At 38.0% G+C, this 23,577-nt stretch overlaps 1 protein-coding gene and 1 non-coding gene across 2 annotated transcripts in view; one reads left to right on the top strand and one right to left on the bottom strand.

Moving 5' to 3' along the window:
• SLC9C2 (solute carrier family 9 member C2 (putative)) overlaps window positions 1-23,577 on the top strand; it is a 99,077-nt gene that overhangs the window by 21,749 nt on the left and 53,751 nt on the right. Inside the window, exons 7-12 of the mRNA XM_036103932.2 lie at window positions 1,208-1,307; window positions 3,637-3,780; window positions 6,512-6,680; window positions 16,265-16,346; window positions 19,721-19,887; window positions 20,462-20,566. Coding sequence (XP_035959825.2) covers window positions 1,208-1,307; window positions 3,637-3,780; window positions 6,512-6,680; window positions 16,265-16,346; window positions 19,721-19,887; window positions 20,462-20,566 — 767 coding nt within the window. The remainder of the gene's footprint in view (window positions 1-1,207; window positions 1,308-3,636; window positions 3,781-6,511; window positions 6,681-16,264; window positions 16,347-19,720; window positions 19,888-20,461; window positions 20,567-23,577) is intronic.
• Window positions 9,061-9,167, bottom strand: LOC118543159 (U6 spliceosomal RNA). The gene has a single exon (XR_004920946.1). It is a non-coding gene; the product is annotated as a U6 spliceosomal RNA (small nuclear RNA).

Genomic DNA, 23,577 nt, shown 5'->3' with positions numbered 1-23,577 from the left:
TGGTCCATGACTTTATCCCCCTTCGGAACATTTAAAATACAATTGAATATAATAGCTTTTGTAATTTTGTAAAAATGTTGTCTAATTATAAAAGTAACACATATTGATTATAGAACTTTGGAAATATTCTGAAAAGTCAAAAAGAAAAAAAAAATCACCTATATACCTGTGTTATAAATTAGACCATGGATACATTTTGGTATATGTCCTCAGCCTTTAAAAAAATACATATAAACATACATACATATGTTAATGTATGCCTTCATACCATGTAATTCTATAACATTGGGATTATACTAAATAAGATGACATCAGTTTTAAAATGAAATTATTTACTGGTTTCCTCATAGCAGATGTTGTCTCTAAGTACTGTCTATTACTGAGAAAGACTATCATGAGCTTTAAAATCCAGTAATACTAATTATAGGGAAGTGGAAATAAGATTTCAAAAGACAGTTTCCCTTTCATCACAGTTCCCAGCACTCCTGGTTTTACTCTCCTTGGTTATTTATATTAAATTCAGTTAGATAAGTAGGTAAAACTAAATCTAAAGTGGACTTAAGTGATTAGATAAACCAAAGGAATAATAAAATAAATACTGAAAAGAGTGAAAATATTAAAAAAAATAAAATAAATAAAATTCAAATAAACAGTATTAATTTACTAAGCAGTAAAGTGAATGTATAAAAACAATGGCATAGTAATAGTGACTATCATATCTTCGTTGATTTAAAAGTGTGCCAAGCACTTTTCATGTTATTTAATTGAATCCACACAACAACTCTGTGGGGCATTATTCTTTTATACCCATTTTACAGATGCAGGGATGCTAATAGAGAAAAGGGAGGTCACATGCCCAGAGCAACCAGCTCTGCCCTGCTCCAAAGTGCTTCAACTGTCAGTGTCTATCTATTATTTACTAGACACGCGTTTGTTGGCATGCTTTCTGTGGCTGCTTTTTTGCTACAACAGCTGAGTTGCGTAGTTGTGACACGGACTGTGTGGCCTGCAAAGACTAAATATTTACTCTGTGATCCTTTACAGAGAAAGTGTGCCAACCCCAGATCTATAGGATTAGGCCGATCCCTTGAAGCAACTTTCCAAGAAATGTGACTCTTAAGTCTCTCACCAATTCTTCACTCAAGATAAAGTACCTCAGTGTGCAGATTTGAATTCAACTAATTTTATTTATTTTTTTCCTCCCCAGTGGAATTTTTGGGAATGTCGGGAATGACTGCGTTAGTCACTGTAGGACTGAATTTAGATTCCCTAAGCTTTAAACCGAGGATTGAGTTAATAATTACTAAGTAAGTCTCCTACTGTGTACTTGGTATAGATATCATAGAAGTTTAGTGCTTAAGTGGTTCTGCCTTCTTGGACACATAAGACTCCCCTTTTATAACTTTTTTCTACCTTTTAATTCTGAATTTTGTTACCAGTTATATTTGAAAGCACTTAAGGTATCAACAATTGTTGACATCGATTGATATTCTTGTTATGAATAATGTATGTGTGGCTCAGAGGCTGTGATCTTTTTATACATAACTCTTGATAAAAATTTACTTTGGATTGTGAGAAATTAAAAAAAATACTTCATTCCTTTGTTTCCTTCATGACGTCCATGAATGACAGTATCCTAATATGGGAAGAGCTGGAAAAGAAAAGTAGCAGAAAGTTGCCACACCAGCAAAACTCTTAACTTGCCCTTTACATTTGGTAATGTAGGGAGCCATACGAATATCTCTACATGGAGGGAAAACCGTTCGCTTGTCTTCTCAGATAAATGAAATAGGTTCTGTCTGAGAGCTGTGCTAAATTACAGGATTGTTTCAGAATTACTTCACAAGTTCTAGCTCAGTGTAGATCAAATGAAAGCAAATGTTAAAACAAGAAGCCATAATCCTGAGTTTTCCCAGGAAGATTCATTTTTTAAACATAGATGACTATCCATTGTTCTGAAATTATGGCCTGTCTACTTTTTTGGTGTTTAAAATGTTCTTTCTTTTATGAAATCCCAGTGATAGAAGATGGTACTTTAAAAAAAAATAATTTCACTTGGCAAAATAAAAAAATTGGCACCTATAATAACTCTTCTAATTTTGTATCTCTATGAATATGACACTTAACTGGTTTTTAGAATCCAGAAGCTTGGGAATAAATAGTTCATAGAATATATACTTTTTGTCTGAATTGGGACAGTTCCCTGAGCTCAGTCATGCTGAGCTGGTTGCATATATAATGATGTCTGTCAGCATCATTATATATTACTCGTTCTATTCATTTAATTGTTTATTCTTGAACCTATTCAACCAATCCTTTCTTAATGTCTACTGTGGCCTGGATGTTGTATCTTAGGTTTGGGGCTATGTAAATAAGTCCCCTTCTCAGAAGGCACTCACAGTTAAGTGGTGGGCATGTTTATTTAAGAAACTAGTAAGTCTGAATCCCTATAGATTTATTGGGATCCTACTATATGTAAGGCATTTTTTTTAGGTCCTGTGGAGACATTTGAAAAAGTATTCTCAGTTATTCCATCATTTCTGAATTTCAGAAAACTAAGCAGGGGACCTCAAACCCTTCCTTTCTCTGAGTTCAGAATCTAATGAATCAGGAGATGGGAATCAGATAGAGAATCAGACCATCTATTTGATTGGGGTAGTGCTGTTTCAGAGAACATGGCTTCCCTCTGAAGCCAAAATGAGGCTTCCTAATGCTGCTTTCCAAATGTAGATCTTGAGACCCACCTATAAGGAGGCTGGTTTGTGGAACAGGCACACTCACCTAGTTAGCTGGAAGGGAAAGTCCCAGTGGAGGGGCCCACGAGGAGGTGGGACTTGCAATCTGCTTGTAGAAGTCAAACCTGGCCTGGGTGCAGGTGTGTTACCACATGGAACCAGAACAGCCCTGAGCCCTAACCACTGTGTTCTGGTCTACTCAGTAAGACTCTTTGGGGGTGGGGCCAGGTGTATAGATATTTGGAAAGCAATACGGGTGATTCTAATTCACTTGTCTGCTTAACGAACCATGGTGGTATAGACAATTGGCACTGTAGGGGTTTAAAGGAGGATCACTTCCAATGAGAGTGCTTAGGATGGTTTCATGAAGAACACAGGATTCGAGGTAGCCTTACGAGATTTTTAGGAATTCAGTAGATGGGAAAGCAGACAGGAGAGACTTTCAAGGTAAGGGACTTTCAAGCAAATCATGAAGGGAGAAATCCTGCAGAGGGCAGTGAGGTGTTCCAGTCAACTGTTGAAAAGTCAAGGTTAACCAGGCGATTCTGGGGTTAGCTGTGGCAGACCCAACAGTTTGATGTGATGCCAGCTAAGCTCAGCAAAACTGCCACACCACCAATCGGGGGAGGAGCTGGAGAGCCTCATTTTCCTTCCTTGCTCTTACTATTCTGCTATGAGAGGCAGTCCATGGGCATGGTGTGGTGAGAGTATCGGAGGATATGGAGCTGGGTGTATTCTAGTTCCAACAAAATCCTTTTTAAATGTTGATTGTAACAGTGCTGGAGGCAAGGACCTCCGCTAGGACAAGAATGACAGGTATGTGATACATGCTTTTCTGTGAAAAGGCAACTATTTAAAAAACCCATTGCTTAAAATGTGATTTATTTTCCATTCATCCTAGGTTCCTAATAATGTTTTCAACTGTATACCAACAATTAATATATACTTTCTTTGGCATTGTAATTGGATGTGGAGAAACCAAGTATTTAGGATTTCATACTGTGGTTTTCATGTTCATCTTATTTGCAACAGTGAATTTTGTAAGGTAGGAATTATATCTTAAAGTTTGCTTACTGGACTTAGGTTCTTAAGTCCAGAATTAGAATTGGGAGGCAGTGGGTTATAGCAAGAAGAGCTCTGGACGTGGAGTCAAAAAACCTGACAATAGCTTACTGTGTGATTGGGGAAGTCTGTTTACTCTTCAAAGTTTCATCTAGAAAAGGAGAAGGGGCAAGAACAGCAGCATCAGCATCATGACCCATGAGCTTGGTAGAAATGTACATTCATGGGCCCACCCAGGAAACTTTTTCAACATGTTTGTTAAAGTTTGAGCAACACTGGAGCAGATTAATGGCTCTTAACGTTTTTGTTGACTTTCATCCTCCTTTATTATCATCATAGCTATGATAAAGCCATTTATTAAGCACCTACCATGTACATTATGCCATTAATACTAATACAACCCTATGAAGTAGGTGTTACTGCATCATTTCACAGATAAAGCCCAGGAAGGTTAAAAACTTGCCTAGAGTTACCCAACTTGAAGGGCAGAATTGGGGTTTATTTATTATTTTTTAAAAGATTTTATTTATTTGTTTGAGAGAGAGAGAGGGAGAACACGAGCAGGGGGAGGGACAGAGGGAGAGGGAGAAGCAGGCTCCTCGCTGAGCCAGGAGCCCGATGCGGGGCTCGATCCCAGGACCCTGGGATCATGACCTGAGCCAAAGGCAGATGCTTAATCAGCTGAGCCACCCAGGCGTCCCCAGAATTGGGGTTTAAACCTGACCCCATGAACATGTTTTCTCTAGAACTCCATTGCCCACTCGTAGAAGTTGTGTCTTTTGATAAGAATTCATTACAGTGTCGCTTCCACTGAGGACACACCCGGCCAAGGGAGCTTCCTTTACAAGATGTTCTCAGGGGACATTGCTTCTGCTGACTCTGGAGGCACGGCACGCCACTCAGATCGTCCCTCTCACACACAAGGATGTGTGTGCAATATACGTTTCTTTCTACCATGGAAGCTCATGTGCAAGTTGAGATTGGTCACAGAATATGAAGAAAGAGAAATGGCTTTTTGTACATTGTTTGACTCAGCTACACATCTGGTGTCTCATTTCATCTTCATAACAACACTAGGAGATGAGAATTTTATGGATGAAGAAACTGGCCAACAAAGGCAAAGTACCTTGCCCAAAGTCAAATGGCTAGGGAGTGCCAGAGACCTTATGTGAACTGTTGGTGTCACCTCCTTAGAGGAGAGGCTTCAATGGAAGGAGTCATCCTCAGGGACCCTCAAAGTATGGGTGGGCTTTTCATAAGAGACTTGTTGAGAAAAACATTTTAGAGGATGAAGCCAAACTAAGGCCTGGTCATAAAAATTATTGCTAACATCTATTAAGTGCTGACCACATTCAAAACATCATTCTAAGTCCCGTGAATGTTGCCTCATTTAATCGAATCTTCACAATAATCCTTTGAGGCAAGTACACTTACTATCTCCACTTTACAGGTGAAGAAATTGAGGCTTAGAGAGGTTAAAGAACTTGCTTAAATTTACATGGTTAGGAAAAGCAGCCTCAATTTGAACCCAGGTATACTGACTCCAGAGCCTTTTCTACACTGCCTTTCTGTTGTTGCTATCAAGAAATGATATGAGTTGTTCTATTTTGGCTGGACTCAATGGTATTTCAGAGAAAAATCATTTAGTAAGGGTGAAAAGGTTGGTAAGAATTACTTTGCAAAAGACTTAAATGCAAAGCAGAGGAGTTTGCTCAAATTAATTATATACATTACAGATCGTAAATGCAGATTTCTCAATGATAGGAATTCTCTAATTGTCTTTTGAAATTCCCAGCTGAGCAATTGATACACAATATATTTTTTGAGGCTAAGAACAATTTTATTTCTGTTGAAATCTCATTTGAGGGACAGTACTGATATTCTTTTGGTGCAGATCCCCTAAAGATAGATTCTAAATTTTTGGTACAGGGTCTTATAGAAAAATGATCTGTAGACACTTGTGGAGAGCACAGTATTAAGAGTAGAGTTGTCGAATCACTATGTTGCACACCTGAAACTATCGTTAACATTGTGGGTCAACTATTCTCAAATAAGAAAAAAGAAAGGAGGGGCACCTGGGTGACTCCGTCAGTTAAGCCTCTGACTCTTGAAAGCCTAGGTCATGATCTTAGGATTGTGAGATCGAGCCTTGCGTCAGGCTCCGTGCTGGGCATGGAGCCTGCTTGAGATTCTCTTTCTCCCTCTCCTTCTGTTCCTCCCCACTCTAAAAAGAAAAGAAAAGAAAAGAAAAATGATCGCACAAATTGAGATTACTTATGTGACATTTAGTTTGTGATTCTCACAGGAGCTCAAGAAAAATTTGGTTAAGCCAAGTTTATTAATGTGCCTACAATAATTTTACTTTTTGGCCATCATCTGCATGTCCTCTTGGCCTAATTTCTGGAATAGATGAGCTTGTCAATGTTATTTGAAGAACTTTCTTTCAGAAATTTACTACCCAAATCTGAATAGTGCCCAAATGGTTAATGATAATTCCTTATATTTGTATAAAACTTCTAGCACTGTTTTTCAAGATTTGAGTATTATATGCAAAATTTAGACAGTAGATTTGGTTTGTTCCAGAAAGTTTGAACAACTTGTCAATAAACTGATTATTTTCTCTTTCCTGAAAAAGTTTTACATGAAATTTAGTATTCAACCATGAATAACATTGATACCTCAGGTATGATTAATAAAATTTTTTCTCGCCACAGGTTGCTTACTATTGTGTTAGTGAGCCCCATCCTGATGCATGCGAATTATGAATATAATTGGAAATGGGGAATTGTTATAGCGTGGTCTGGAATTAAAGGAGTTTTTAGCTTACTCTTGGCTCCTGATATTCATAATCTGGCTGGACAAAAAATAGAGTCACCACAATTGGTAGGAAAAATCATATCTCATAATTATTCATACTTATTCATTTTTATTTATTTTGTAGTACTTATCATAGTACCCAATAATAAAGTTAACCATTTTTAAAAAATTTTAATTTAAATTCCAGTTAGTTAACATACAGTGTAATATTAATTTCAGGTGTACAATTTAGTGATTCAATATTTACATATAATACCCGGTTATCATCACATCAAGTGCCCTCCTTAATCCCCATCACCTATTTCACCCATCCCCCCACCCATCTCCCCTCTGGTAACCATCAGTTTGTTCTCTATAGTTAAGAGTCTGTTTCTTGGTTTGCCTCCCTCTCTCTCTTTTTTTCTGCCTCTTTGTTCATTTTGTTTTTTAAATTCCACATATGAATGAAATCATATGGTATTTATGTTTCTCTGACTGACTTACTTCACTTAGCATTATACTCTCTAGCTCTATCCATGTTGTTGCAAATGGCAAGATTTCATTCTTTTTTGATGGCTGAGGAATATTCCATTATATGTTTGTATGTGTGTGTGTGTATATACACACACCACACCTTCTTTATCCATTTATCAGTCGATGGACACTTGGGCTATTTCCATAGTTTGGCTATTGTAGATAATGTGGCTATAAACATCGGGGTCCATGTATCCCTTTGAATTGGTATTTTAGTGTTTTTTGGGTAAATGCCTAGTAGTACAATTGCTGGATCATAAGGTAGGTCTATTTTCAGCCTTTTGAGGAAACTCCATACTGTTTTCCATAGTGGCTGCAGCAGTTTGCCTTCCCACCAACAGTGCAGGAGGGTTCCCCTCTTTCCATATCCTCACCAACACCTGTTACTTCTTGTGCTTTTGATTTAAAGCCATTCTGGCAGGTGTGAGGTGATACCTCATTATAGTTTTGATTTGTATTTCCCTGATAATTAGTGGTATGGAGCATCGTTTCATGTGTCTATTGGCCAGCTCTGTGTGTGCTTTGGAAAAATGTCTATCCATGTCTTTTACCCATTTTTTGGATTATTTGTTTTTTGGGGGTGTTGAGTTGTATACGTTCTTTATATATTTTGGATACTAACTCTTTATCAGAGATGTCATTTGCAAATATCGTCCCCCATCCCTCCCACATAGGCTGCCTTTTAGTTTTGTTGGTTGCTTCCTTCCCTGTGTGGAAGCTTTTTATTTTGATGAAGTCCCAATTGTTTATTTTTGCTTTTGTTTTCTTTGCCTCCAGAGACATACCTAGAAAGAAGTTGCTATGGCTGATGTCAAAGAGGTTAGTGCCTATATTCTCCTCTAGGATTTTAGTGGTTTCCTGTCTCATATTTAGGTGTTTCATCCATTCTGAAGTTATTTTTGTGTATGGTATAAGAAGGTGGTCCAGTTTCATTCTTTTGCATGTTGCTGTCCAGTTTTCCCAACACTATTTGTTGAAAAGACTGTCTTTTCCCCTGGAATATTCATTCCTGCTTTGCCAAAGATTAATTGACCCTATAGTTGTGGGTTCATTTCTGGGTTTTCTATTGTGTTCTATTGATTTATGTGTCTATTTTTGTGCTAGTTTTGATCATTATAGCTTTGTAATATAACCTATACTCCAGAATTGTGATGCCTCCAGCTTTGCTTTTCTTTTTCAAGGTTGCTTTTGCTATTTGGGGTCTTTTGTAGTTCCATACAAATTTTAGGATTGTTTGTTCTAGCTCTGTGAAAAATGCTGGTGTTATTTTGATAGGGATTGCATTAAATGTGTAAATGGCTTTGGGTGGTATAGACGTTAATATTTGTTCTTCTAATCTATGAACATGGAATATCTTTCCATTTCTTCGTGTCCTCTTCAATTTCTTTCATCAGTGTTTTATAGTTTTCAGAGTACTGGTCTTTCTCCTGTTTGGCTAAGTTTATTCCTAAGTATCTTAGAGTTTTTGGTGCAATTGTAAATGGGATTGATTCTATAATTTGTCTTTCTGCTGCTTCATTATTGGTGTATAGAAGTGCAACAGATTTCTATATGTTGTTTTTGTATCTTGTGACTTTACGGAATTCATGTAGCAGTTCTTTTTTTTTTTTTTTTCATTTTTAAAATTTATATTCAATTAGCCAACATATAATACATCATTAGTTTTTGATGTAATGTTCAATGATTCATTAGTTTTGTATAACACCCAGTGCTCATCATATCATGTGCTCTCCTTTGCCCATCACCCAGTTACCCCATCCCCTCACCCACCTCCCTTTCTGCAACCCTCAGTTTGTTTCCCGGAGTCAAGAGTTTCTCATGGTTTGTCTCCCTCTCTAATTTCTTCCCATTCAGTTTTCCCTCCCTGTCCCTATGATGCTCTGCGCTATTCCTTATATTCTACATATGAGTGAAACCATATGATAATTGTCTTAAAAATAAGGAATGTTTCACAAATTTGCATGTCATCCCTGTTCAGGGGCCATGCCAATATTCTCTGTATCGTTCCGATTTTAGTATATGTGCTGCCGAAGCAAGAACTCGTGTATCAGTTGTAGCAATTTTTTGGTGGACCCATTGGGTTTTCTATATAGAGTGTCATGTCATCTGCAAATAGTGAAAGTTTGACTTCTTCCTTGCTGATTTGGATGCTTTTTATTTCTTTTTGTTTTCCGACTGCTGTAGCTAGGACTTCCAGTACTATGTTGAATAACAGTGGTGAGAGTGGACATCCTTGTCTTATTCCTGACCTTAGGAGAAAAGCTCTCACTTTTTCCCCATTAGTATGATGTTACCTGTGGGTTCTTCATATATGGCCTTTATTACATTGAGGTATGTTCCCTCTAACTCTACTTTCTTGAGGGTTTTTATCATGAATGGATGTTGTACTTTGTCAAATGCTTTTTCTGCATCTATTGAAAGGGTCATATGGTTCTTATCCTTCTTTTTTTGTTAATGTGGTGTATCACATTGATTGATTTGTGAGTATTGAACCACTCTTGCAGCCCAGGCCTAAATACCACTTGATCCTGGTGAATGATTCTTTCAATGTACTGTTGGATTCAGTTTGCTAGTATTTTATTGAGAATCTTTGTATCCATGTTCATCAGGGGTATTGGCCTGTAGTTTTCTTTTTTAGGGGAGTCTTTTTCTGAGTTTTGGTATCAGGGTAATGCTGGCCTCATAGAATAAATTTGGAAGCTTTCTTTCCTTTTTTACTTTTTGGAATAGTTTAAGAATAGGTATTAACTCTTCTTTAAATGTTTGGTAGAATTCATCTGTGAGGCCGTCTGGCCCTGGATTTCTGTTTGTTGGGAGATTTTTTTATTACTGATTCAGTTTCTTTGCTGGTTATCAGTCTGTTCAAGTTTTCTATTTCTGCTGGTTTCAGTTTTGGTAGTTTATATGTGTCTAGGAATTTATCCTTTTTTTGTTCAGGTTGTCCAATTTGTTGGCATATAGTTTTTCATAATCTTCTCTCATAATTGTTTGTATTTCTGTGGTGTTGGTTGTTATTTCTTCTCTCTCATTTGTGATTTTGTTTATTTGGGTTCTTTCTCTTTTCTTTTTGATAAGTCTGGCTAGGGGTTTATCAATTTTATTAATTTTTTCAAAGAACCAGCTCCTGGTTTCATTGATCTATTCTATTGTGTTTTTTTAAGGTTCTATATCATTTATTTCTGTTCTAATCTTTATTATTTCCTTCTTCTGCTGGCTTTATCTTCATTTGTTGTTCTTTCTCTAGTTTCTTTGGGTGTAAGGTTAGGTTGTTTATTTGAGATTTTTCTTGCTTCCTGAGGAAGGCCTGTATTGCTATATACTTCCCTCTTGTGACCACTTTTGCTGCATCCCAGAGGTTTGGGACTGTTGTTTTCATTTTCATTTATTTACATGTAGTTTTAAATTTATTCTTTGATTTCCTGGTTGACCCATTCATTGTTTAGTAGCATGTTGTTTAACCTCTATTTGTGGTATTTCCAAATTTTTTCTTGTGGTTGACTTTAAGTTTCATAGCATTGTGGTCAGAAAATATGCATGGTATGATCTCAGTCTTTTTGTACTTGTTGAATTCTGATTTGTGGCTTAGTATGTGATCTATTCTGGAGACTGTCCCATGTGCATTTGAACAGAATGTGTATTCTGCTGTTTTAGGATCGAATGTTCTGAATATATCTGTTAAGTCCATCTGGTCCAGTGTGTCATCCAAAGCTATTGTTTCCTTGTTGATTTTCTGTTTAGATAATGTGTGAATTGATGTACGTGGGGTGTTAAAGTTCCCTACTATTATTGTATTATTATCAATTAGTTCCTTTATGTATTATTGTTTTATATATTTGGGTGCTCCCATGTTGGGTGCATAAATAATTACAATCATTAGATCTTCTTGTTGTATTATCCCTTTTATTATTACAGAGTGCCCTTCTTCATCTCTTGTTGTCTTTATTTTAAAGTCTAGTTTGTCTGATATATATATATATTTTGTTGTTTTTGTTAAATATATATATATATTTAACAAAAACAACAAAAAATGATTTATTTGTAACACAGCCTAGTCTCCATCACTTCAGCACAGCATAGGAGTAGAAAAGAGTCACAACTGTAAGCATCATTTAGTCTAAGGCAGAACCTCATGCCCTCTGAACAGCAAACCCATCTCTCCCCAGAATCCAGCCCAGAGCCAAACTGAACACACAAACAGGCAAGACCAGAATGAAGTTGGCCCCAGGTCTCAGAACATCTCACCCTTTCCCCACAGCCCTTCAAGCTTCCTGGCTGCAGCCTTCTACCCTCTACCCCCAACTGGGCCAACTCCTAGCCTCTGAGTCACCAGAGAGCTTTCTTTGTGGGATAATTAACAAGGATTTAAGTGTTATAGAAACAATGCCCTGTGAAATCCATTGTTCCCCAGAAGGTTTAAAATGACTCTCCATTCATAATCCTAATCACCAACGACAGCTCTTCCTTTCTTCACCATAGATGCAGGCAGTTTTGAAGTGATTATCCTCACAGCTCCATACTCAGTGTTTCCTATCAACTTTATTAAAGGCTATTCTCCTCACCCCAGGGTAGGAAGGAATCTCAGGTACTTTCCCCAGGTTCAGAGGCTGAGAGGAAAAGCCCTGACATCTTAGAAAAAGATTCCTTCTGTTTCCCTCCAAAGATTTTAATGGAGATTATTGTGTAAATATTTTTTAATCCATCTGAAAAAAGTTAGTTTTAGATTCAGAGGGCAATGCAAACCCAGAAGCAGGCAGTCTTTCTGATTAGGTACTAGTTTTGAGGATACAGGAGGCAAGATAGAAGAGTATATCTCAAATGGCTTTCTTAACCTAAAATCTAGAAAACCTCAAAAGATGGATACTACGAAGATTTCACCTTTGCAGGCCTTGGTAGGACAATTCCAAAAGTTCTACCATCTTGGACTGGTGACTTTTGGCAAGGTCACAATAAAAAAAAAAAAACAAACAAGAAAGTGGGGCATCTCCAAAGGAACATTGTTAAGGGCTCTGACTAGTGATATTGCTACTCTGGCTTTCTTTTGACGTCCATTTGCATGATAAATGTTTCTCCACCCCCTCACTTCCAATCTGCAGGTGACCTTAGATCTAAAATGAGACTCTTGTAGGCAGCGTATAGATGGGTCTTGTTTTTTTTATCCATTCTAATACCCTATGTCTTTTGATTGGAGAATTTAGTCCATTTACATTCAGAGTAACTATTGATAGATATGTACTTAGTGCCATTTTATTACTTGTTTTGTCATTGTTTCTGGAGATGTTCTCTGTTCCTTTCTTGTCTTTGTCACTTTTGGTCTTTCCACTCAAAGAGTCCCCTTTAATATTTCTTGCAGGGCTGGTTTAGTGGTCACAAACTCCTTTAGTTCTTGTTTGTCTGGGAAACTCTTTTTCTCTCCTCTTCTGAATGATAGCCTTGCTGGATAGAATATTCTTGGCTGCACATTTTTCCCATTCAGCACTTTGAATAGGTCATACCACTCCCTTCTGGCTTGCCATGTTTTTGTTGAGAAATCTGCAGTTAGCCTTATGGGTCTTCCCTTGTAAGTTAAGGACTTCTTTTGTCTTGCTGCAAGACTTTTTAAAATCACTATATTTTGCAAATTTAATTACAATATGTCTTGATGTTGGCCTGCTTTGGTTGATTTTGATGGGAGTTCTCTGTGCCTCCTGGATCTGGATGTTTGTTTCCTTCCCCAGATTAGGTAAGTTTTCTGTTATTATTTTTTCAAATAAATTTTCTCCCCCCCCTTCTCTCTTCTTCTATAATACGAATGTTATTACTTTTGATGGAGTCACTCAGTTCCCTAAGTCTATTCTCATGTTCCATAATTCTTTCTCTCTTTTGTTCAGTTTCCTTATTATCCATTATTTTGTCTTCTATATCACTCTTTTTTTCCTCTGCCTTTTTCAGCCTGTGTTCATTGCTTCAAGCCTGTTTCTGGTCTCAATTATTACATTTTTCATTTCTGACAGATTCCTTTTTAACTCTATTATCTCTGTGGTAAGAGTCTCCCTGAAATCTTCTATTCTTTTCCCAAGCCCAGTGAGTATCTTTATGATTGTTGCTTTAAATTCTCCATCAGGCATGTTACTTATATCTGTTTCACTTAGATCTCCGGCTGTGACCTTATTTTGTTCTTTCATGTGGGATGAATTCCTCCATCTTGATATTTTGTCTAAGCCTCTGCTTTCTTCTCTGTGTTAGAAAAGCCAGTTATGTTTCCTGCTCCTGAGAGTAATGGCTTTATGAAGAAGAGGTCATAGAGTGTCCAGGGTCTGGCACTTCAGAGGGTGTCTCTGGTGTGTGTTGTGTGCACTCTGCTGTTGTGTTTTGGCTGCTGTATCCTTCAGACCAGTTGTCTGCAGAGGCTCTCCTTGCCTGCAGTGGGCACTTGGCCAGAGTGTAGTGAGTTTCATCTAGGTGTGCTCTGGTCTGCTTGTTAAATGAGACCTGATACTACTTCCACTAGAACTGTACCCCTGCAGAACTCTGGTCAGGAGACATGTTGAGGGCAGGGATTTCTGCTGGCCTTCTGGGGAAGGGGCTGGCCGTGTTGGGACAGAGGCAGGCTTGATGGAGGGCAGGTATGCCAGAGCGCAGGGGGCTGGGACTTGGCATAAGCAGGTTAGGCAGCCACTGTGGGCACTGTGCTGCCTCCTGAAGGTGGCTCTGTGTTTATGCTGAGGGGCAGGGGAGGGAAATGGCACCTGCTAGCTCCTTTGTCTCCAGAGAGAGGTGTGAATCCTGCCTCTCAGGTAAGGCTCCAAGAAGAGTGAATTATCTCCCTGCTGTGTGCCCCAGGCATTCTTCAGATGCTATTTCCATGGCATCTGCCCCCAGGTTGTCTGTCTGTCTTCTCTCCAGGAGTAAGGCAGCTCCCTCCGGGCTCTATCCCAGCCAAGCCGGCTGGACTTTAAAACTCGTCTTTAAGTCCCACTTGTAGCCCCTCTCATTTTCCCAGCCAATGACTTTAGGGAAGTATTCTCCTTGTGCATTCCCCCAAGTGCCTCTTTCTCTCACCTTTCTCCATGACCAGGGCTCCCTCTCCTCCACAGCACTTACAATCTCTTTCTCCCCAAACCACCTCTCTGTACTTCCTATCTTCCTTGATGTGGCTTCTTCTCTTCCTTTAGTTGTGGAGTTTGTTCTTTCAGTCTTCAGGTTGATTTCTGGGGGTATTTAGAGTGATTTGATAGTTATCTAGTTATGTTTGTGGGGACAAGATGAGCCTAGGGTCGTCCTACTCCTTCACTAACTTCTCTCCCTTCTCCCGAAGTTAACCATTTTAAAAATTAGATTTGAAAAATGTGTTCTTTTAAGTAGAAAGGAACTTTCAAAGGAAAGTTTGTTTATGTTGACAGTATGAAAGGGACCAACAGTCAAGTAATGGTTAATGGTGTGGGAATCAGATGGACTTGGGATCGAATCCTGGTTCCACCGTCACAGGCTGGGTGACCTTGGGCAAGTTTCCCAGATTTGTGGAACCTCAGTTTCCAGTTGAGGATTGAGATGATACTTAGTAAAATACCTGCCACTTAGCAAATGCTCAATAAATGTTACTTACTCTCCCTCAAAGCCTTTTCTTCATAGGCTAGCTGGTGGATTTCTGGGCAATCTGGTGGTGGCAATACCTGTGATACTGAGCTCCAGGGAAGACCCAAAGAGCCCAGTGCGTCTGCTGACACTGTTAGAGCCCCTTGTCATTTGTGACAATACTGTGTGAGCTTGCTGGAGAAGTTGCTAAAAGTTGCTAGAAATCCCCAGGACACCCCCACCATCTCCAAGTCAGATGCATATGAATTCCAAACCTGCTGTTGGAGGGAGAAAAGGCACTCAAATAATGTGAATTAAGAACACTTGCCCACCTCCCAAGAAAATTTAATCTGCAGGTAGATGTACAGAGTTTCATGATATTGGCCGATTTCCAGCCCAGGGTTTTCTCTTTGTCATTTTGCTTCTGTTCCAAAAGACCCCAGCAGTACAATATAAAAATACAAAAATTTCTTTGAGGGATCAGTTATCACCCTCTCCATCTTGCATGTAGAGAAATCAAAACAAAGAGAATAGCATATTAGGGAAAGAACTCAGGTACCCTAACTCCCAAAAGAAGTTCTTTTTAAAATGGAGTATTATATTCCTTACCATCTTTCCTGAGGATTTGCACTTTTTATCTATAGACATCATGCGGGAATTAATTTGGAGTTCAAACCAACCTGTGGTTTTGTAGAGATTTGGGGTCCTTTCATGGCCCAAAGGAAAAGTATCATAACCAACATCTGAGCTCCTTCAGTTTTCTTTTGTGCAAGGAATCAGCCTAAAATCAAGTCAACAAAATGTTAACTAACATTTGATTATCCCTTACGGTATTTCCCAAATCTATGTGATGTTACACCCATCCCTTTAACGCCACCCCAGACCTACACAATCAGAATCTTCAGGGAAGAAACCCGGAAGTTGGTATCTTTTAGAAGAACTTCAGGTGCCTAGTGTTATTAGTCAAATTTGGGAAACACTCTCCAAAGGACATATTGCTATTAACTCCAGTTTCTAGTGAAGGACATTGAGGCTCAGAATGATTAAGTCAACTGACCCCAAATCACATGGCTAATAAGTGGCAGGGCCAAGACCTGCAAAAGCGGTTGTTTTTACTTCTGCGCAGTGCCTCTCAAGACCCCACCATGGTTTCTGCAGGTTTCTTCAGAGCCTCCTGAGCAGCTGTAGTAAATGCTGGTGGCAGATACCCTTTCCCATCCCTGCTGTGGTCACCACTGCCTGCGGTTGTGGGCTTTCTCTCCAGCCCTGCAGGGATGCCTACCACCTTGCTGGCTTTGCAAGGCTGCTGCTGAAAGCAGCAAGGGTGGGGAGCTCTTTGATCAGTGTTCTTATCCCTCCCATAAATTACAAACTCTTTTCTCATTCACATTGAAAACTAATATCTGCTCCAGTGTATTATATTCAAGCAGTGTCCACAAAACAACCCTTCTGCCCCAATTTACTTATCAGAAGCAGGATTAAAAAATGTGGATTAAGATAGAATTTTGTTGTTGGTGGTTGAACAATGATTCCCTTTGGAGAACTTATTCATTTTTTTGGTTCTAACTGTGTATTTTATTTTTTAGTTTATATTGTATGTACAGGTAATATCACTAATGACTATGGGAATAAATTCATACATGATGACTCATTCAGCCAGGACACTAGGTAAACTATATCTATCTTTCATTAATCAACTGGGGAAAATAATGCAAATAGATTATTGTTGGGGGTCATGGGGACATTTCTTATGGAGCTCAAGGAATTGATTATGAAATCATTCATTTTCTTTCATTCATTATTTATAGATGCTGTATTAATTGGGATATTGGTTCAGCCAGTTTAACAGAAACCACATTCACAGTGGCTTAAATAAGATAGAGGACTTTCTTTTCCCCTCCATCAAAATGTCCAAAAGAGTGGGATGGTTCTGCTTCTCTTTTATTTCTCCTCCAGTCCCTGGGGTGTTGTTCTTGTCTGCAGGGTGGAAGCTGGCTCACTACCACTGTATCTTCAATCCAACCAACTAGAGAGGGGAAATGGGGAGATGGGTGGCAATGGAGGGTAAGCAGCTTACTTTTAAGGGCACAATCTAGAAATTGTATGTATCATTACCACTCACATTCCATCGGCCAGAATTTGGTCACATGGTCATTCATGGGTAAAAGAAGCTGTGAAATATTATCCCTATCTGGTTGGCCATGTGCTCAGCCAAAACCTGGAGATTCAGTTGGTAAAAGAAGAAGGGGAAAATGGATATTGGGAGACAGTCAGTAGGCTGTGCCACAGTTGCCTATTTCAGAAGACACTTGAAGCCAGTGATAATAAAATGCATAAATATGAGAAAATCACACAAAGACACATGGTCAATAGAGAAATCTAGGATAAGATCATTGGTGGCAGTGCAGTCAACCAGGGATGGAGAAGGTGGGGTGGGATTACACGAAGTCTTAGAATAGGGCCTTAGTATCATTCACTATCCCATGGCCTGGTCTTTAGCTCTGCTGGTGCATGATTCTTTCAGTGTATCTAGAATTGATTAGAATGCTGGAGATTTACTGCACTCACAGGAAAATGTGGATAAAGCAGAAAATCAATTTATTAATTTATAATGAGGATGATTTATTTCTATGTCTGAAATAATTGTGATCATTATTCAGGGTGTTTATCTCTAAATACCAATTTCCTTGATAAACAAAACTAGTAGTAAGAAAGTTTCTTGGAAAGCATGGACCGAATGAGAGGTCAGTGGAAGGATGATGTTGAAGGAGAGTTCTTCTAAACAAGGAAATAGCCTGGTGAATTTACCCTATCCTACCCATGAGAGACATCAACTCCCTGCTTGTGTCTTTTCACAGTCATGCCCATTTCTAAAACTGACCCCACGAAAACTATAGCAGAACTTCCTGTTATTGCCCACCTCAAACCCAAGGGCTCCAGTATGTAAACTGAGTTAGTAAATGGGGCAGATTTTTGGTAGCTCTCCTTTTCCCCAGTTATGGATTTGTTCTTTTTCTCAGTAGAAAGGTATGCTTTGTCATCAAAAGCCTACACTGGAGCATGAGTAAAGTTAATTTGATCTTTGAAGACTTTCTCACACCCCCCTTCACACCAATTCCTTTGACTCCCAGGGATCCAGACCCACTCCATTCTCTTTGCTTAAGATATAACATCTGGATTTCTCCCATGCTTCTTTTCTTGTGATTCCTCTCATTCTGACTCTCAAAGGCAAGGTCAACCAGGGGTTTTAATGTCATGGTAATATGTTTTCTATTTCTTCCCTTACAAAATTTAAAAAAAATTTTATTTATTTATTTATTTATTTATTTATTTATTTATTTATTTATGAGAGAGAGGGTGTGTTGTGAGAGCAAGGGGCAGGGGCAGAGGGAGAGAGAATCCCAAGCAGGCTTCACACTCAGCATGGAGCCTGATGTGGGGCTCGATCTCAAGACCCCAAGATCATGGCCTGAGCTAAAATCAAGAGTTGGATGCTTAGCCAACTGAGCCACCCAGGCGCCCCCCCAATTTTTTTTATTGTAGTAGTTAAACCTAAAAAATTTTCATTATAAAACAGAAGTATATGATAAGATCTTTCTCCCCTCAGAATCCATGCTCATCCTTTCTAGAAATACTATGTGGCACATATTTAATACTTGACAGAGTTGAGTTTTATCAGTAAGAGTTTCAAACCAACTACTTCTGTCTAGTCTAAGGCTTTAAGAGATTCCCTTCTCATACTCTTCCAGGATCATCTTAAACACAGAGAGTTCATTCAAATGTATTGGTGCCACCAAGTGGTCCACATACACTCATATTTCCCCAGAGCAACTGGAAAGTGGCAGGTGCTCCATCATATGGGTAGGATATAACTAGGCAAATGAGAAAAAATTTCTTCTGTGTGGTCTCAGCCATGGGAATTTTTAATCTAAAGCTGACAACTTCTAACTTCAGCCTACAGTCAAATGTATCTTTGCTCTGGACCACAGTGAATCAAGAGGGATATGCTTCCAGACCTTTGGAATCCTGAAAATTTCAAATACCATCATTACACACAGTGTCCTGTAGAGAATGAAGTAAAGTTAAGCTAAACATTTAGAACTCATTTTAACTCTTTATGAGACCTTTCATGTGCAATTATGAAGAGAGAACAATTTTATTGAGATGGAATTCCAAGTGAGCAGACTAAGTTCATTCACTAATTAAATTCCTTTGGGGGGCACCTAGGTGGCTCTTTCGGTTAAGCGTCTGCCTTTGGCTCAGGTCATGATCCCAGGTCCTGGGATCAAGCCCCGCATCAGGCTCCCTGCTCAATGGGGAGCCTACTTCTCCCTCTCCCTCTGCCTGCTGCTTCCCCTGCTTGTGCTCTCTCTCTCTCTGTGGAATGAATAAATAGAATCTTAAAAAAAAAAATAAATTCTTCTTTTTGGTGAGTGAGCCTCACAGCTATAACTTCAAATTCATACCTCAAGAAAATACAAATGGCTACAATTTTTGGAACATGTAGATTTGCTGGCCAGGAAACAGATATACTAAATTTGAGGAATCTCTATTGCAGTGAACTTTATATTTCAAATTTTAAAAATTTTTATAAGAATCAGTTGGAGAACTTGTTCAAATGCAAATTCCTAGGCCAAGCTGATTCTCTAGGTAAGAGGTGGAGCCAAGGAATTCGCATAGCTTAATAGGCAGCCTTCCAACCTGTAGAAGACAGGAGTAGTTTCCTACACCTTGAGAAATACTGATTGGGGACCTTGAAGAAGCAAGTCACATCTCTAGCTAACAGGAATGAAAGGAAATGAATAAAGCATTCCTTAGCAGTTGAGTCAGATAAAGTTGAGCTCTGCAGCCAGAAGAAACAGATAGTTGGGTAATTTTCTGGGAAATTTTGGACCAAAGGTTGTCCTTGCTCCAAGCACTATGGTTTGGCTGTGCAGGTGATTCACTACAGCAAGATTTCACTACACCTTGCAGGATTTTGCCTCTTCTTGCAGTTTTCACTGTATTCTATTAAGATCCTTGCCTTTTTTTTTTGGTCACAGGTTTGTGTGCTATTTCCCTCCCAAGACAAATGGCCATGCAAAATGCCATTAAGCACATTCAAGAGATAATACAGAATGCAATAACACTGTTCAAAACAGAAAAAATTTTGACAAATGTTAATTGGACCTTAGTAGAAGAAAAAACAAAGATTGAATACAACATTCCTGTGAGTTGATACCTGGAAAAAAAAAATAGTCCTCCTTTTCTCCTGGGTCTGCCTCTCCTGCTTTAGTTTATTATAAAAAACTTGATCCTGCTAATGAAATGTCAGAAAACTAAGGACAGGGGATATACTTACTAGCTTTGCTATCTTGGTGAAAAGACTTTGAATTCTCTCTAAAGAGAAGGTCTTGGTTATCTGGCTTTATTTGCCAAATATAGGAGAATTGGTTTTTACGCACTGGCTGATTTAGTAACTATGAATGGCCTCTGCCAAGCTCATGTTTCCAACCATTTGAGGAGTTATTATAAAAAGCAGAAAACACAGGTTGTTTCGGAGAGCAGTCAAGCATAGACAGGTTTGGGGGAGAATCTGACTTGCAAATCTCCCCACATGAATTGTTACTTTACCACAATTAAAAGCAAGATTTCTCATACAGAGAGCAAACCCAGTTATACATAGCCCTTCATTTTAGCAATTCTGATTTGAGTTATTGGAATCATTGTTGAGTGATGTGTTTGGCAGCTCCTATATATTTTAGCTTATTTTTAACTTTATCTCCTTATGTTTTCAAACTTAGTCTGATCCTTATCATGTTTCACATGATAACAAAAAGGAGGAGGAGTCCCCAACAGAAGAAGTTTTAATAGAAGAAGCCAGATTGCATGTAGCTATAATACAAATGGTTGGTACAGTTCACATAATCTGCTTTCTATTTATTTATTTTTAATTCTTGCAATGCTCTTATTTCTTACATAAGGCTTTCAGGTGACTAGAAAAAATATTTTTTCACCTTCTGATAGTGTATTGGTTATTAAAGTTTGCTTTATTAAAGTTAAAAAATAACAATAAATGTCTTAGGCTTTAAGTTCAAGTCACAAATCTTATTATTCTGTTTCTAGGTCTAGTAATTTTTAGCAGTTGACTTTTGAGGGGTCTTTGAATAGTATTTGGTGCCATTTATGTACTTATTTAACTAAACATTTTCAAATATTTGAAACTGCTTTTATAAATTTAATGTATTTGAGTTTTTTTTATATAAAATTCTCTAAAGTGCTTTTTTAACTCTTGCAAATCTAATACATTAAAATAAAACTAGTGAATCAAAAATTCTCTTAAAATATTTAAGATTTAAGATTAAATGTTTTAATATAAGGAAGATTGTACTTTTAAATAAATAAATATTATTATATATTATATAACTTATATTAAAAATAAGGAAGAATCCTAGGTAAAATCAAGTTTAAATCAACTTATCAAATTGTATATTTTACATTGGGCAAATTTTATTCAATATTACAAGTACACAAAAATATGCCCATATATTCATTATGCCCAGAGTCCATTTTTTTAAATTTTATTTTAAAACTTATTATGAAGAATTTTTAACATATACAAAAGTAGATATAACACTGTAATGAGTCCCTATGTACCCATCACCCAGCCTTAAAAACCAACATGACTAATCTTGCCCCATCTGCAGCCTCATTCACTACTCTTCCTTCCATATTATTTTGAAACAAATCCCAGATATCATATTATTTCATCTGTAAATACTTCAGTATGTATCTCAAAATTTTAAAGCCTTTTAAAAAACATAGTAAATATTAATATTGTACCTAGAAATTAATAATAGTTCCTTAATAACATCAAATATCAAGTCAGTGATCAAATTTCCAATTGTCTCAATGTGATCAATGTGTATTTTCACAGTTTACATACATATATTTAAAGATTTATTTATTTGTTTTTGAGAGAGAGAGAGAGAGTGAGCGCAAGAGGGGGGAGGGGCAGAGGGAGAGGGAGAGAGAGATTCTCTTGTAGACTCCCCACTGAGCATGGAGCCCAACATGGGGCTGGATCTCACAACCCTGAGATCATGACCCTGAGCCAAAATCGAGAGTCGGACCCTTTACCGACTGAGCCACCAGGCGCCCCTCACAGTTTGTATTTTTAAAATTGAATTTGTATTTGTATTTGTATAATTCCAATTACATTGTAATTAATGGATATGCCCTTTAAGTCTCTTTTAACCTATAAATTCTTTCTTCTCTTTTATTTTTTTTGTTGAAGAACATATTTCTCCTTAATACAAAAATATTAATACTATATTTTCCTTTTTCAAGCATTTCTAAACTTAATTTAAAATATTCTCAGAGTTTGAAAGTTTCTTACCCAGGGCAGTACAGTATAGTCACAAATTTTTTGTAGAGCCTCCTATTAAGAGGCGGTGCATATATCCCTCCCTGCTACCCCTATCTCATTGAATTTGGGCTGTTCCTATGTCTTGTTTTGACCAATAAAATGTTTCAGAAGTGACTTTGGGAATGTTAGAGCAAAGCATAGAGCCTATGCTTTGAGAAGATTTACAGCTTCCACCTTCTTCTACTTTGAATACCAACCTGTGATTACCATGTGAGGAAACTGGCTTGCCTCTGAAGAATGAGAGGCCACATAAAAATAAACTGAGGCATGCAGCCAAGAGTCGGTACCCTACTACCAGACTTGTAAAAAAGGCCATGTTAATTCAAAGGTTGGGGCAATAGAGCCAACCTCTCAATGGTAAGAGATGCAAAGAATTTGTGACCATATTTTTGTTGTTTGTTTTTTCTTGGATGTTCCCCCCACCCAGTTTTACTTTGAGTAATAATTGACTTACATTACTGTATAAGTGTAATGCATACAGAATGATGGTTTGATTTACATATATTGTGAAATGATTACCATGGTAGTTTTCACTAACATCCATCTTCTCATATAGATAAAAGAAAAAAAAAAAAGAAGAAAAGGAAGACAAATTTAGGATGTAACCATATTTAATATGTCACAGTGTGCTCGCTGGCCACAAATATTTATATCCCTCCTATAAACAAAATACACTTATCCTTTTCTAAGACCTCCACCACCACACACACATACCAAGCTTCATCTTATTATGGTATCAGACTCAAAGTCCAGTATCTCATGATCTGCATTTGGTCTAGGTATGCTGAGGCTCCTTGATTGCATCTCTTTAAGTATGATTCCTCTTGATCTGGAGGGCTATGAACTAAGAAACAAGTTATCTGTCCTCCACCCCACTCCCCAACATTTAGTGCCAATCAACAGACACTTCTGTTCAAGAAGGGGAATAACAGGAAATGCTTATTAATCACTGGCCCATGGCAATTCTGAAATCCAGCTGGGAATATGCACCAGAGCACCTTATTCTTTACATTTCCATAGGAAATGATCTATGTTTGTAACTGACTGGCCTTTTCAGCCTGATTTCTGTCAGTAGAAACTTGGGATGTTTCTATTCATTTAGAATAATTTCTGTCTTTTTTAGTCCAACCTGGTACAATTTCCTTAAAAACGTGTGTGTTTTCAATCAATCTGATTAGAGTCTACTCCACAATTCCATTTCAGATGGGCCACATGTCTGAAGATAAGAGCCCGAGAAAGCCTTTTGTCTGCCTGAGAAGACAGTGTGAGTGCCGGCTTTAATCTTTCAGTGGACTTCACAAAGAGTCTTCAGGCACACCCTTGATTTGATCTTGAACCCAAGGCCATATTTTACTGTCAGCACTCTAGATTTGATCTTTACTTTTAGATCTTTTGCCAGCTGGAGAGACTGCAGATGAGAAGTTTAGTTGGCAACCTGGCAAATCACGGACTCTAGATTTTCTCTAAATTCTGCTGCAGAGTAAACTGCTT

The sequence above is a fragment of the Halichoerus grypus genome, chromosome 7 (genome assembly GCF_964656455.1).
Source record: "Halichoerus grypus chromosome 7, mHalGry1.hap1.1, whole genome shotgun sequence".
NCBI classification, from domain to species: Eukaryota; Metazoa; Chordata; class Mammalia; order Carnivora; family Phocidae; genus Halichoerus; species Halichoerus grypus.
The sequence above is the reverse complement of the archived record's forward strand: the minus strand, read 5'-3'. Positions and strand labels throughout refer to the sequence as shown.